This window comes from Triturus cristatus, chromosome 11, assembly GCF_964204655.1.
Source record: "Triturus cristatus chromosome 11, aTriCri1.1, whole genome shotgun sequence".
Taxonomy (NCBI): Eukaryota; Metazoa; Chordata; class Amphibia; order Caudata; family Salamandridae; genus Triturus; species Triturus cristatus.
Genome location: NC_140594.1, coordinates 1,005,858,883 through 1,005,874,569, shown reverse-complemented (window position 1 = coordinate 1,005,874,569; position 15,687 = coordinate 1,005,858,883). Strand labels below are relative to the sequence as shown.

The 15,687-nt window shown below is 44.4% G+C and overlaps 1 protein-coding gene across 1 annotated transcript in view; it reads right to left on the bottom strand.

Annotated features, from left to right (window-relative positions):
* LOC146785832 (transient receptor potential cation channel subfamily V member 6-like) overlaps positions 1 to 15,687 on the bottom strand; it is a 304,076-nt gene that overhangs the window by 19,736 nt on the left and 268,653 nt on the right. The window contains exons 15-17 of the mRNA XM_085635166.1: positions 12,814 to 12,880; positions 7,906 to 8,174; positions 352 to 461 (exon numbers count right to left, since the gene is read on the bottom strand). Of these exons, the coding sequence (XP_085491292.1) occupies positions 352 to 461; positions 7,906 to 8,174; positions 12,814 to 12,880 (446 nt within the window). The remainder of the gene's footprint in view (positions 1 to 351; positions 462 to 7,905; positions 8,175 to 12,813; positions 12,881 to 15,687) is intronic.

The window sequence follows — 15,687 nt, the reverse complement described above, 5'->3', positions numbered from 1 at the left end:
TGGTAGCATTATAGTACTTTTTTTTTTACTTTCAGGCACTCTATGCTGCTGTACAAAATGGCAAAAAACTTTGACAAAGCCAATATCTCGCCTAGACAAGACCTATTGGCTTTGTCAATGCTTTTCCCTTTAAAAAAATATATACATTGTTTTTGATTGCCGCGCTGTTGTACAGGATGACTAAACAGTGACAAAGCCAATAGCTCTTGTGTTTTAGGTAAGGCCTATTAGCTTTGCCAATGCATGTTAATGTTTCTGAAAGTCATTGGTAGATTAGCATGTCCAGACCCACTATCCATCGAATTAGAAATACATATGCGGTAAATATTTTTGGAGTACAGATATCCTTACCCAAAGTACCGCTTCTTGTCATCGAAACCCAAGGATTTTCCAGAAATTCCAGACTGTTTTTTCAGGAATTTGGGAAGTCGCCGTTCCAGCAAAAGAATTGTAGCAGCAATCTGCATAAAAAAACAAAGCATGCATGTATTCAAGGCTGCTTCAGGATCATTTTTAGTTAACTTTCAGTCATAAATCTGAGAGTGATATAAGGGGTTTTAGACAGAATATTCATAGGTTATGATTAACAAAGACTTTCTAGGAAAGAAGGAGTATCAGGTCCAAAAAAACTTTTCTAATGAATCATAAAAGTAAAAGTAATATGTAAGAGCATAATTATCGGGGCCCAAAGTTTTGCTCAAATGTCCACAGTCAGTGCCATGGAATGTCAGAGTGACGAATACCAAGGTTGCCTACTCTTGATTCCACCTCATGCCGCTTTCTTCCCCCACCAGACAGTCCCTTCCCCTTTATCACATTCTTGTAGGTGTTTTTATTCTTGCTTTCTTGCTGGCAACAAGAAAGGAAGTGGCATACTAAACAAAATACACAAAACCATGCCACCTTCAAAATGGCACTCATCCAGTACCACTGCCTCCTGAGAGAAACAAAGAAGAATGCTCTAGCAGACTGCACAGAAGCCAGCACAAACCACAGCAAGGAACTCTTTGCCATCGTGAAGGAGTTCTCCAGCCCTGCAGTCACTGAGAATGAAATCACCCCATCCAAAGAGCTGTGTGAAACCCTAGCATGGTGACCCCCCTCAATCTAGATTCCGAGCCAATTATAGCACGAGACAGCCTGATCGCAGCACTTGATGACATCAGCCCCCCCTAGACAGCAGCAAAACAGCAGCCCTAATCCTACTGGACTTGTCAGCGATCCTTCCCGATTGTCTCCCACCACATCTTGATCAACAGGATCCACCAAATCAGAATACAGGAAAACACCCATGAATGGATCGCCACATACCTCACCCGAGGAACCCAGAGAATCCCCCTCCCGCCATTCCCCTCGGAACCCAAAAAGATAATCTGCAGCATTCCACAAGGTCATCCCTCAGCCCCACCCTCTACAAAACACGTTCATGACTCACCTTGCCAACACCATCTGATCACATGGACTGAACATCATCTCCTATGTCGATGACACCTAGCTCATCCTCTCGCTGTCAGAAGACCCCTCTGTCACCAGAGCCACCTTCCACAGATGTACTTTGAGTGTCACCAACTGGATAAAGGACAACTGTCTTAAGCGCAACATGGACAAAATGGAAGTCCTCATCTTTGGGAAAACCACCTTGCTATGCATCGACATTTGGTGGCCTTCTGAACTCAGCCCTTCCCCTTCCCCGCCAAACCACGCCCGCAACCTCAGCATCATCTTGGATAGGAAGATATCTGTGCAGAAACAGATAAATGCATTCTCATCTGCCTGCTTCAACCTTCTACGCATGCTCTGTAATAATTTCAGGTGGCTCCCAATCAACACCAGAAGGATCATCACTCAGGCTCGTGTCACAAGCAGGCTGTACTGCAGGAAAACTCTCTACGTAGGAATCACTGCATGCCTCCCGAAGAGACTACAGATAAAATAAAACTCACCAGCAAGACTCATCCTCCCCAGACAGACGCCCCTCACCCCACACCTCAAGAAGCTACACTGGCTCCTGATCCAGTAGAGAAGCCAGTTCAAGATGCTGACCCATGCATAAAAAGCCCTGCACAACGAAGGACCAGCATAAATCATCAAATTAATGACCTTCCACCAACCGACCAGACACCTGTGATACACCTCCCTTTTCTTCGCAGACACCTGCGATCCGCCTCTCTCTTCTTTCTAGTAGACACTCCCCAGATCTGCAGAGCCAAAAGCGGAGGGCACAAATTCCCTCGCCTGGCAGCCAAAGCCTGCACGACCTTCCCCTGCACCTTAGGAATGCCGCATCGCTTCAAGGTTTCAGGAAATGACTCAAGATTTGGCTGTTCGAATGAACAGAGCACTACAAAGCATCTAGCAACCCCAGTGCCTTCAGACCCCCATGGGTGATTTGTCATGCTTTATAGATCCTGATTTATCACTGTTTTTCCATCTTTCTCTTTCTTTCCCACTTTTAGTCAGAGTTTAATTTTGAAAAATGAGTGCTGGTGCCCAAAAATGAGTGCCGGTGTGTCCCAAGTGAAGCACTGTACAGACACATACTCAAGCCACCGACTGTTTATGGCAATATGAAATCCACATGGATTTAAATAAATGGTCATATTTTTTTTTAAAGGGTTGGCCTATTGGTGATGCTTCGCAGGTGGGATATCTTTATCTTTCAATTAATTTTACTTAAAAATGTAACATGTTTTCCAATACACACCTACATTACTATGCAATTTGGCTACATTTTGATAATCCCTTTTATCTGAAAGATACCTGCTTTGTACGAACACAGATATCTCATTTGCTTTTCACATATAATTCTTAGCAACATACATCATCAAAATATTTTCAATCAATTAAATACATTACAATTATTTCTTTTCAATCTGTTCCGCTTGTATCCCTGTTTAACACTATTCTTACACACTCCTAAAATCTCTTCCACACACTTACATTGAGGCCATTTTGCCATCATCACTGTTATATAATTTTTTAGTTTGCAGAAGTTGCAAATTTCTTTTTCAATAATGTTTTTGAAAAGTGGACATCCCATACAGAGTGTCCGAGGAGAGCGGGGGGGGGGGTGGAATGGGGGAAGCAAGAATGTAAATTTGCTTGACCACTCGCAATGTAAGAATGTTTTGGGTAGTCATAAAGATTTAGGCATATGTGCAATAGGTACGATATGCACAAACAGGTTTATTAAAATGCCCATAAATCACCATGGCCTGTAAATACTGACTTCACCAGGCTACCATGCCTGTGAGGACAGCAAATTGTTGTGAGTCGTATTTTGCGAACTACTTGTTTAATATGCATGAAGTAGGTCGAATTGCAATCCACTAAGAATTGGTATAGAACATCGGTTGGTTCGTAAAATACCATTAGATGTACTAAATGACTATGTGCAAATTGCAACCACTTTTAAACAATACAATGTCAGTACAACTGGCCCCTAGTTGTTGGGCAGGGCAGTAGCAGCAGGATTGGAGTCCCAATGTACATCATCACACAAACTGTTAAAGGATTCTGACAAAGCTCTCCTTACAGTCCCTCGGATCGGGAAATCCTGTTCAGGAGGTAGATCCTTCTCATACCTTGCCCCCTTGTATTGGAACCTGCTACCCACCTACATCTGGGAATGTACCGATCACCTTCTGAAGACTGAGCTGCTTCTGGTCTATGTGTTCCAACTTTGCCTGGGTCGTATGCTGTGCCCAGATGACCCTCCCGGGGGCATTTGTATGCATTCTAAGTTAAATTAACATAACGTTCAACACAACCATGTTATTTAATATGTTATCATTGCTCGATGTTTCCTTACCGCACATCAATAGCATGGAACAGAGTGCCGAAAGTATCTTTAACAGGGACGAGATAAGTCACCACCAGGTACATTGAGCATGACATGTAACTTTGTTGTCAACTGAAGTGCATCAATATTTCTAGTAGGTATCAGTGGCCTTTATCTGTAGGGTTTCTCTGGGAAACATCTCCATGGTCCAGAGTCAGAGGGACCAGCATGCTGGGGAACAGTATGAACACTGTGGTCTGAACCACAAGTGTTTTGACTCCACAAGCCCTACTACACATACCTTAACCACGAATGTGCATGGTTAAGGTAATGCGCAGTAGGGCTTGCAGACGGATGGAAGAGATCGCGGTGAGGTAAATGGGGCTGTGGGGTGGGTCGGGTAATTTGGTGGGCTGGGGGGTGGGTCAGGGTTATTTTAAATGGGCCTGGGGGGTCGGGTTGTTTTGTGGGGTGGGGTTGTTTTGCGTGGGGCTGGGGGGTGGGTCAAGATACTTTTGTAGGCTGGGGGATCTCAGGTTGTTTTGTGGGCTGGGGTGAGTCGGGGTTTTTCAAAGTGGGGCAGGTGGTAGGTTGGGGTACTTTTGTGGGCTAGGTGGGGTTGGGTTGGTTTGTAGGCTGGGAGGTGAGTCGGGAATGTTCTGTGGGCTGGGGGTGGGTCGAGAATGTTTTGTGGGCTGGGGGTGGGTTGGGAATGTTTTGTAGGCAGGGGGTGAGTCGGGGGTGGTGTAGCTACTGACGGATGTAAGCAGGAAGAGATCCGCGGTGAGGTGAGTGGGGCTGGGGGGATGGGTCGGGGTACTTTTCTGGGCTGGCGGGGTCGGGGTAGTTTTGTAGGCTGAGGGTTTGGTTGGGGATAGTTTTGTGGCCTGAGGGGTCAGGGTAGTTTTCTGGGCTGGGTATGGGTGGGGTTGTTTTGAGGGGGGATGGGGGGTGGGTCAGGATACTTGTATAGACTGGGGGGTCTGGGGTTGTTTTGTGGGCTGGGGGTGGGTCGGGGTTATTTAAAGTGGGGCAGGGGTAGATCAGGGTAGTTTTGTGGGCTAGGTGGGGTTGGGGTTGTATTGTGGGCTGGGAGGTGGGTTAGGAATGTTTTGTGGGCTGACAGGTGGGTCGAGAATGTTTTGTTGGCTGGAGGTGGGTCGGGAATGTTTTGTAGTCTGGGGGTGGGTCAGGGGTAGTGTAGCTACGGACAACGGAATCAGGAGGCAGGAAGAGATCTGTGGTGAGGTGAGGGGGCGGGATTGGGGTACTTTTGTGGTCTGGGGGTTAGGGTACTTTTGTAGGCTGGGGGGTTGGTCAGGGGGTAGTTTTGTGGCCTGGGGGGTCGGAGTAGATTTCTGGGCTGGGGGTGAGTCAGGGGTAGTTTTCTGGGCTGGGGGAATCGGGGCTAGTCTTCAGGACTGGGGTGTTGGTGGTAGTTTTTAGGGCTGGGGGAGTTGGAGGTAGTTTTCAGGGCTGAGGGGATTGGAGCTAGTTTTCAGGGCTGGGGGGTGGGGCTAGTTGTCAGGACTAGAGGGATGGGGCAAGGTTTCAGGGCTGGGGTCAGGGGTAGTTTTCAGGGCTGGGGGGTCAGGGGTAGTTGTCAGGGCTGGGGGAGTGTTGAGGTCGTTTTTTTAAAATTGGGGGTTAAGGTATTAGGCCTCAGAGCAGAAGGAGGGGAATGGGTAGTTTTTAGGGCTTAGGGGAGGACGGGCAGTTTTTAGGACTGGGTCAGGGCTGGCCAGGGTCAGGTTAAAGGACAGGGTTAAGGGACAGGGTTTTAGGCAATACGGCAGGGGGAGGACACAGTGTGGGGGTTGAGAGGGGGTAGGCTTATTTGTAATTCAGGGCTGGGGGGAGGGGGTCGTTTGTACCCTAGGGCGGTGGGGAGGGGGGGTGGTGACCTTAGCCACGCTTACCCCTTTACAATGCATGCCTTTACCATGAACATTTGTGGTAAAAGCATGCGTGGTAAAGCAATGCGTGGTTAAGACGCGGTTGCTATTCAGACCACGTGGTTTAGGAATGCGGGGTTGTGAAACTTATTGTTCTGTCATACAACCCAGCATGTCTCATGCTGGACTGGATGTGACTTCACCTTCCACTGTGCCCCAGCATCAATCAGTCTCCTTAGGTTTGATGCGGATAAAGCCACACCTTTCCCTGTCCACAGTGCTGTCCTGGAGGTCAACAGCCATGAGATTCCATGCCAGTCTAGTAGCTGCACTCAAACCAAGTCCAGATGTTCTCAGGTGAGCCAAAATGCCAGCAGTGTTCTTAGAGGAACATTCTCAATCATGCCAGGAAGAGCATCTTGTATTTTAGCCCCATCTCCCAGTTCATTCTTGGCCACATTGAGTGTGCATCTTTGCTTCTTACTGCGTGGTTAAAATCAGGGAGAAAACAGAATCTTAGCTTTATCATGGGATAAGGAAAGCAGTGATCTTGCAGTCTGCAGGATTACATCCCTATCGCTGTAGCTTAGGAGTCATGTCATTATTGTGCTGGGGAATCTCCAGGTTTTGGCAAAGGGGACAGTGCCCTGTGATTCTCTTCCACAGAGAGAAAGGCAGAGTGGCCTTTGGGTTTGAGTACACAGGGTATCACGTCTTCAGCAGAATTGTTTACGCTTGGGTCTTTTTTTCCTCTGGGACACCTACTGAGCGTGCTTTATTGCTCCGAGAACAGCCTTCTTCATCTTCAACTTTTGATGCTAGGAATCTGGACTCACCTCGCAAGCACATAAGAGCATTTTTGACAGTTGAGTTGTCATATCATCTGATGGCGATTGTGCTTTTCTTTCCCACTGTGTCCACACATTAATACAACTCTGGAAGTCTGCTTGTTACGGATTTATTTCTATGCAAACAGTGCCCACCTATTGTTATGGGGTTGTCTTTGTATCTTGTGCCGCTAATAATGATTCAAGGAGTGAGGGTGCAGATTCTAGAGCTGCCCATTTTTCTGCCCACCTTTTGGTATGTGCAACTTATCAATACAACCTAGTTCAGTGGGTGAACTACTGTTGAATCTGTAGGTATGTCACTGTTTTGGAGACACCATGTGACAGAGCCCCCTCAAAAGCCAATCAACAATTCATTGTAGCACAAAAGGGTGCAGACAAGTGCAGAAGCAGGAGTAAGCACAACAGCCTTTTTGGGAGCAATGTATCCACAGGGGATCCTCTGCGGCAAGCATAGGTGGGTCCTGCTTTGGCTAGGGGCATAGTCCACCTAGCAGGGTGGCAGATTTTTCCCAGGTGCTTTGTTAAGTCCACATTAGTTGGCACAGTAGTGCAACAAGTGGGCCAGCTCCGGCTACATCGCAAGTTCTGAATCCACATAGGGCCAAATTAGTCATCAGGCAGTTTCCCCCAGGCCCACAAGACCACCCAGATCATTTATGGCCTCCCCGTCTGTCCACCAGAGGAGGCCAATATGAGCAGGCACAAAACATCTCTTCCACAGCACTGTCTACAAGTCAGGTCACTGTAGAGCCACCGATCTGGCCTCATCAACTGGCCCTGAACAATATATACAGGCCAGGACCTGAGTCTCCATCATCAGTGAGGTGGTCTCCTCTAGTGCAGCCATGTCCCCATGACAGCTGTCTGGGTCATGCCCACCCAATTAGTATGGATCGGTGTTCAGGTCGCCTGTGCCCAGAGTTCGCAGTGAGAGGAGGGGAAGAGGGCAGCACTATCATAGGCATCATTCATCTTCATCCGAATGTGGTGATCAGCCTTGAGCAGCTCAAGTTGTGTCCCAGTAGCCTGCATGTTTCCCCTGATCTCCTGGGGGGCAAAGAGTGACAGGATGATAGAGATGGTCATGGCCCATTCCGGCGAAATACCCCCTACAATGGCACCATCACTGTCAGAATTCAAGGTTTGTCCCTGTTGCCATGCCTTTGTGATCTAATTTCAATTTTGCTACTACTGAGCAGTCTATAACTTTAAGAAAAAGCTCCACCCCTAAAATGGGCACCTTCTTGTTTTCTTGGCCGGATTTGGGGGTTTCTAATTATTGCTCTTGTCCATTGGCTCAAATAGTACAATTCTTTTCTCACGGCTGTTCTTTACTATGAAAAAATACATCAGTGTTCTAGTACCAGGCCTTTCGTACCTGTGTTTTCCATAACTCCTCCCTTTCTTCCGCCACTCTCCAGTACGTGTCATCCATCATGGCAATGAGGATGTTCAGTAGCAGCAGGTAGACCAGTATCATGTAAAGGCTGTACACGATGTAGGTGATGGTCGGGGAAGCGACGTCACTGGGCACAGGCAGATCAATCAAGCCCATCATCAGTTCAACCACAGTGTACAGCGTCATCGAGTAGTTCTCAAAGTACAAGTACTGCGATAGGTCCAGTGTCTGAAATATCATGTAAAAGGCTGTTGGGAGAGAAAAAACAAATAAACAAGATGGAAAGAGCAAATAAACAAGATGGATAAAGCAAATAAACAAGATAAGCATTGCTAAACACTGACTTGCTAAAAAGAATTGTATGCGTTTCCTATCTTCTCCCTTATTTCCATTGGTCGCAAATGTTGCTCTTCAAGTCAGTATCCAGCTAGCGTTTCATTACTTACTAATAATCACCCAGTATTATAGAAGTGCATGCGATTACAAGGACCCCTAATTTCTACTCATTTTTATAAATTCACATGCAAGGACAGGCATTCTGTTTGTTTTAACATTCATTTAAAAGTGGAAGGAGCGCACTCTAATTAGTTCCATTACAAAATCCCGGTAATCGACGCATTCCTTTAAAGTCGTAGAGGCAGGATCTGTTTTGCATAGTTCATTGAAAAGTTTTGTTTACCGCTAGGATTCATTCATGGAAAGAAGGGCGGGCATATTAACGTTCTGTCCACTTGTTTACAGATGACAGTGCTAACAGTGAGGGCTCTTTCCAGGTTAGTTCATTTGCTCAACATGTAGGGAACACTTTATGCGTTCATTTATTCTTTCTTTCATATCCATAAAGTGGTAACAAATATTTCTTACTGCCACAATCGAAAACAAGCATTGGTAAAGCCAGTATATCTCGAGCTGGCTGACACCCTTTCGGCTGTCAGTGCTACTATTGCTTTGTCAGGTTTTTGCAAAACTTTGTTGTTGGGAAAACTGAAAACACCGCCTGAAAATTTTTATTTTTTTAATCTCGAAAAGCACACATTGCCATAGCAGTCCCTGGCATCAAAGGGAACTACTTTGAGTGTGGATGCGCTTCTTGTGAAAGGCAAGTATGCCCCCACTCACAGTCAAGTTAGTCAGTGGCTGACTGGGATGGACCCTTTGCCCTCACTGTATAGTGGGTGGAAGAAAAATTTGAATGACTCATTAACAGACCAATGGATGGAGAGTGCCGGTTGAAAGCCGATCTAGGCAAGTAAATTATACATATGTGTTCAGTAAAAAACAAAAGGCCGTGGCTAACGCCAGATCTAAACACCTTGACTTTTTGAGTGAAGCAAACATTGGACACGGACTATTCTCACTCACGAATACTTAGGCAGTAAGGGTATGCCATTTATTTCTATAAAGCACTTTACACCCAGGTGGGTTTCATGGCGCTGATAGACGATACAAGTACTAAGAAGCAGAAACAGGCAAAAAATAATTGCAACAGAGGTCAAATGAAAAGTTTGTAGGGCTAAGTGAGACGGGAGGTCAGGCAAACATCCATCCGAGTGTTCTTAAACCAAAGTTAAAAAATAGGTTATGTGGGCTGCTGAGTAAGGGCACACCATGGATGGTAGATGTGGTGCAAAAAAGTCAGAAAGGCTGTGATTAAACCGAATACAGACCACTGGGGGAAGCATTTTGCTTTCCAGTGACGTGAAAAGTACAGTTGTCTTTACCTAGTTTTAGATGTCCAACAATAAGCAATCCTGAATGTTTCTTTGTTTATGATGACAACTTGGGTTTTGAGACGTATCGTGACATCATTCACCGAATGGTCCCTGTAAATGTCACATAGGCAATTCAGATAACCCTAAAAAAAGTGTGTTTCCATCATCTAGTCCCATATCTGCCAGTGCAGTAACTCCTCAGAATTTTCCCTTCTACGTTAAATGCCAGTTAAATGTTAAAAAATCAACTCTAAGGTGAACATGATAGAGGACAGTCTTTACATTGTGCTCCATTAGTGTTCCATGTTATACAAATTTAAGTTAGGTTACATACTACTGGGTGACTCAGCAATCTTTAAAGTAGGTGGTCAGAACATGTGCAAGGTCTCTCGAGAGACACACTGAGGATTAAGTCCGGAGAGAACGTGGGAGCTTGAGATATCTAAGTAAGTCCACAGATAATTGCAGTATTGACTCAATGGTTATGTCCAAGCAGTTCCTTTGATTGTTTACCACACTGTCTCATGTGTTTGATTATGTAAATAACTAATATAAATTATTTGAATAAAAAAATAAATATTGACAACAGGTTGTAGATGCGCTGCTTTTACCATTTCCACCCTCAAAAATGATTTTTGAGATAAAACAGTGCTCAGCCCCTTTGCCACTAATTAAAAAAATAACTACACATATGACAAGTAGATTGCTTTAGTGTGGTAATCGTTCGCCTGTGAGAATACACACAGAATTGCTGGCTGGATACTATGCAGCTAAAAATTCACTTCAGTTGAACCCAGTAAATTGAGAGATGCTCAGTTCTTGGACATTGTGGGCCCGATTCACAGAACTAACAAGACAAAATCCTAAACTTACTACCATTTTGGTATTCACAGAAGGCACTTACTCATTTCGGTATTCACAGAAGTTAGGAGTCCTAACTTTAGGACTCCTAAATGCCTTCTGGCCTTCTGTGAATACCAAAAGTCTTAAAGTTAGGATTTTTCTCAGTTTAGGAGTAGTAAAGTTAGGACTCCTAACTTTAGGACTCCTAAACTGAGAAAAATCCTAACTTTAAGACTTTCGGTATTCACAGAAGGCATTTAGGAGTCCTAAAGTTTGGACTCCTAACTTCTGTGAATACCGAAATGAGTAAGTGCCTTCTATGAATACAAAAATGAGCAAGTGTCTTCTGTGAATACCAAAATGAGTAAGTGCCTTCTGTGAATACCAAAATGGCAGTACGTTTTTGCCTTAAGTTAGTTCTGTGAATCGGGCCCACAGTTACCATTTTCAGTTGGAAAAATACATGCTGGCGTGGGCTTTTCAGTCTTAAAACCTTTCAAGAGAATTCCTCTGTACACGGCCTTCCCACATTGGGCAGAAGGGGTGATTGCACAATATCTATCAAGAACACACCTTGCAAATGGAGAAGCTGCTGCCTAACTGCTTAGTTTGAAACTGGGGAACTAGATTAGAGTCCCTGCATTGACTCAACATACTGTGACATTTGACAAATCACTTTGTGCCATATTTATCAAGGTTTTGCATCTCCTTTGCGCCGCGCAATGGGGACGCAAAACCTAACTGAGATTCATCAAGCCACGCAAGTCCAACTTGAGTGGCCCTGCTTGGCTTGATAAATCTGGGGTAAGGCTAGGCCGAGCAAATCACTGCCTTGCGTATCTCTGCCCTAGGGAAGCATTCCATGGATGAAGCATGGGTGTTACCACGCACCCACCCACAGGTTTTGGCGCATTCACAGATTTACCATAAGTGGTAGACATCGGGATGCGTCAAAATGTTATGCCTCCCCAGCTGAGGCGTACAATGAGAAATATCTTTATTTCTCCTTCTTTTTCCTTTTCCTACGTGTGCTGCATTCGCAGCACAGATAGAAAGAGGAAAATGCCTCCCACGTGTCCCTTCCTACACAAAAACAATTCTGTCTACAAGTAGGCACCCTCGAAGCATGACGCAAGGGTGCCTGCATTGGCGCTAGGCAGCCAAAAGTGCACCAGTGCTAGGAAAAGACAGGAATTTGCCGTATAATGTTAAATACAGCACTTTCCTGGCCTTTCACGCAGCGCAGCTAGGAGGCTTGCCGCGCTGCTCAGCAAGGTGGCTTGCTGCGCTGCGCTGCCTGAACAAATGATAAATATGAGCCCTAAACTCTCCATGCATAAAAAAAAAAACTCTAATGCTCATATAAATCGTACTTCGGCCTTTTGTAAAAGGTTGCACTGTATAAGACTGTAAAAAAAAGAAAAAGAACTAAAAACTTGGTCTGCCTCAAGAAAAAAATGATGCTAGAGAATACAGAATGCGCAACCCACAAAAAAACATATCCTTCAGTATACCAGCCCTGCTGCAGAAAACATTTATCTCAAGTGTTGATAAATGTGCACTGGTTGCCAGCGAGGTAGACAACACATTTAACTCACAAAGATGTTACTATGAAGAGTAATCCTGGTTTACTCCTGAATTCCAAGTGTAGGCCAGGAATACTCTTGACTTTAATGTGGCTTGCTTTATTCTTTTAAATTGGGCATTTTCATATGAACATTGTATACATTTAAGTCACACAATTGATAATATGATTTTTTTTTAAAACGCGATTAAGTAGCCATTATTGGTAACACTAAAAGTAGGGGTTCTACTTGTCCTATGAAAATATTCACAATAAAGATCGAGGCATAAAAAGTAGAAAAATGAAAAAGCTAGTTACAATTAACATGTGATGCAATGTCATAAATTTGTTGTAGAAAACATGCAAACCCACACAGAGGCATAGAAGCCTTTGATCGTTCAGAATTATTTTTACAGAGCGGGATTTGAAGAACCTGGGGGTAAAAAGCAATGGGATAAATACAAAAGCCTAGATTAGAAGCGTTGTGCCGCATTGCACAACTCTATGCTGAAACCGCAAGTCTTTTTAAATTGATGAGCTGAGCACCACGCTAACGACCTTGAAATATGTTAGCCAATGGCACCAATAATCTTTTAGAAAACATCCATTCAGTGGATTACACGTCATCACGATGGTAAACGAGAGGAACCTTTCAGTTGAATATTTTTTTTTGCTGTTTTTTTTATTTCTTAAAATTGTTTCGTTACATTAGTTTGGAATTTTATTCGGGACCAACAAAATACATTTTGAATTGAACATAACACTTACCAGACGCAAAACCAACGACGCATATAAATACTAAAGTACACCACTGCAAAAGATCAGCAAAGATGATCTATAGAAAATAGGAAAATAAAAAAATAGATTAGTTGTATTCTGTCAAACAATCAATGATCTTCAGAGGCCACTTACAAGCAAGAATTCCTGAAAAGTGCATTCCACTTGAGCATGTGCACTCAAAACATTTCCCAGTACAGAGACATCACCAAGGAAAGATAAAACAATTGGCCATGCATTCATATGAGTTAAAGGGCTTGGTAATTGATGGGTGAGATTGTGTGTTTGTGTCAGGTTTAATGGTCGTGCGATTCACTGAATGCATGTGGTCTGTGAGTTGGTACATGTGGATAATGGTGAAAACACGGAGGGGGAAGCATTTCTCACTGATTCAGAGTGTATACTCAGGGCCGGACTGGGATCGCAAACCAGCCCTGGCAATTACGTCCGACCGCCCCAGAGGGAGTGAGGGGTGTGGCGGGAACACCGCTGCTGCACTTTGGTTGCATGGGGCTCATTTTGCAGCACCGATGCAAAACCGGCCCCCACAAAAAAGATGGACCCCCACAGGTACAAAACCGGCATCCACCCTTCCGGCCTACCGGGAAAGAGCTGGGTGCCCGCTACGGCCAGTCCAGCCCTGTGTATGCTGTCTGCAACTTATCTACAGCAACAGGAGTTAGTAAAAGAAGGGTGCATAGCTTCATTCTGCACCCCTTGGTGCTTTCAGGGTCAGCACCATGAATGGGTGGGTAGGTGCAGGGCAGACTTGTGCCTCTGTCCCTAAGACACTGAACTGTCTAAAAGGTACACACTTCACTCTGCACAGGACTGTATCCATGAATCATAATACAAGCATTAGCAATGCCAATAGGTTTGCCTTTAATTGAATGTATGGTAATGTGAAGCATTGCTAGTAGATAGTATGGGAATGGATATGTATTTGTATGGAAGTAAATAACTGTGAAATATTATTGGTGTAGGTTAAAAGGTCAATGGACAATTGCACGGTCCAGCCAGACCTAAATGTAAGGCAGTGACTGTCCTCCTCCTCTCTGAGCTGCTGCCAGAGAAAAAGACCATGAATTACCTGATTTTTCTACAACACTTTAACAACATTACAGTGTCTAATGGGTGCCCCTAAAAGTTCAAGTTCAGGCACTTGGATAAATAAATATTATGCTCACACCTGTATGGAAAGTAAGCACTTTTTTGTGTGGAACAACATCTGCTTAATCAAAACATGTGCTCCTGGCTCCGAACATGTGGCAGAGCCATATCTCTTCTCCTGGTGATTCTGACAGTGCTGTCTGGCAACCGCTGCTTTGTCAAGCCAGACCATAACAATGTCAGTGGCCAATTAGTCCTTGTGGGTAGGGATTCTAGTGAGTCAGCCCATTGATAAAGCTGAACATTTTAGACAATTTTAACCTTACACAGATGTTAAAATGTACCTTAACAATAACATAGAGAATGCTTAATTTTTTTTTTCAAAAGTAGGAATATGTGCATTTCTTAAATATATAAAAACAAACGTGCAGATTTTTATTCGGCAGAAAGCTCCCCTTTTCATCGTCCTTACACGACTAGGCCTCATTTTTACTTTCCTTCTCCTTATTTCTCTCGCTTCTCATTCCCTTTAATAAAACAATTCCTTTGGGAACTACTGATTTATTCTAGTATTTAACTGTAGTACGTGCCATTGTCAGAAAATGTGCAGTTTCAGGAAAATGTATTTCTTTCTTTCCTCACACCATATGATTTAATCGTATTAAATCAAGATAACTGCTAATGTACTGTAATAAATACAAATGTTTAATAGCATTAAGACTTGTTGAAGAAAACGTTTCATATGATCGAACCAGGACATTGCGAATAGAAAACGTGGGACTTTGAATAACTAACAGAATAGGCTTATTGAAGGTTCTTGTGAGACCCTTCTCCAAAAGAATCTACAGTGTAAAGCATGAAGCAGTCACCAGGTAACTTTATGTCAACTCAGATGCTTTCGGTGGGAACTGAGAGAAGAGGCAACGGATCATCGGAAGATCCTTCTGCATTGGCTTGAAATTACTTGAGCACCCGTTTTTGCAACATATGTATGTGCTTTCTATATAGTACGTGTTCCTAGCTAGAAAGTGAATGCATTCTATGCACACCTACCCTGCCATGCACTTTAGCACCTTGTTGTGCTATCCTGGATTACTGTAAGCTACTGCTAACAGTGATTTCTTGTTTTCTTACCCCTGTGAGGAGTCTTTCTATCTTTATGCTAAATCATCGCTACTGCTGTGATTCATTTCCTTTTAACTCAGATTAACGGTTACTAATGCAACTGTGGGGAACTCTGTGTCATGCTTCACGGTCCAGCCCTTGGGTGCAGTGGGTATTTAAACGTCGAAGGGCGTACAGACGCCGCTTCGCGTTCTAGCTCTGAGCCCCAGTTCCGTCTTTCTCTTTGTTGCCTGACTTCCGGTTTCCTGTATTTCCTGTTTGCCAGTGTGAAGCCGTGGACGAGTTGCTTCGGACGCGTCCCGGCTCCGGGATTACTCCAGCCATCCCCGCTGGCGTATCGTAGAGGCGCTCCTTCCATTCTGAGCGGCCAAGCTTGTGGACGCATCTTCCACCACGGCGTCCCAGCATATTTTTGCCTTCCCAAGTAAGGTCTAACTGTTAATCAGTTGTGCGGGGTTATCCCGTCACCCGTCTCTCCTTTCCTCGGAGGTTGAGGTGGGCTGTTTGCTATTTCTCGTTAGCCGACAATTGTTGATTCCCTTCGGCTAAAGTCGTGTTATGTTATATGTAAGCCTGTTAGGCTCGACCCTTGCTTATAAGGCTTGTGTTGTGTCATGTTGTGTGTCAGCC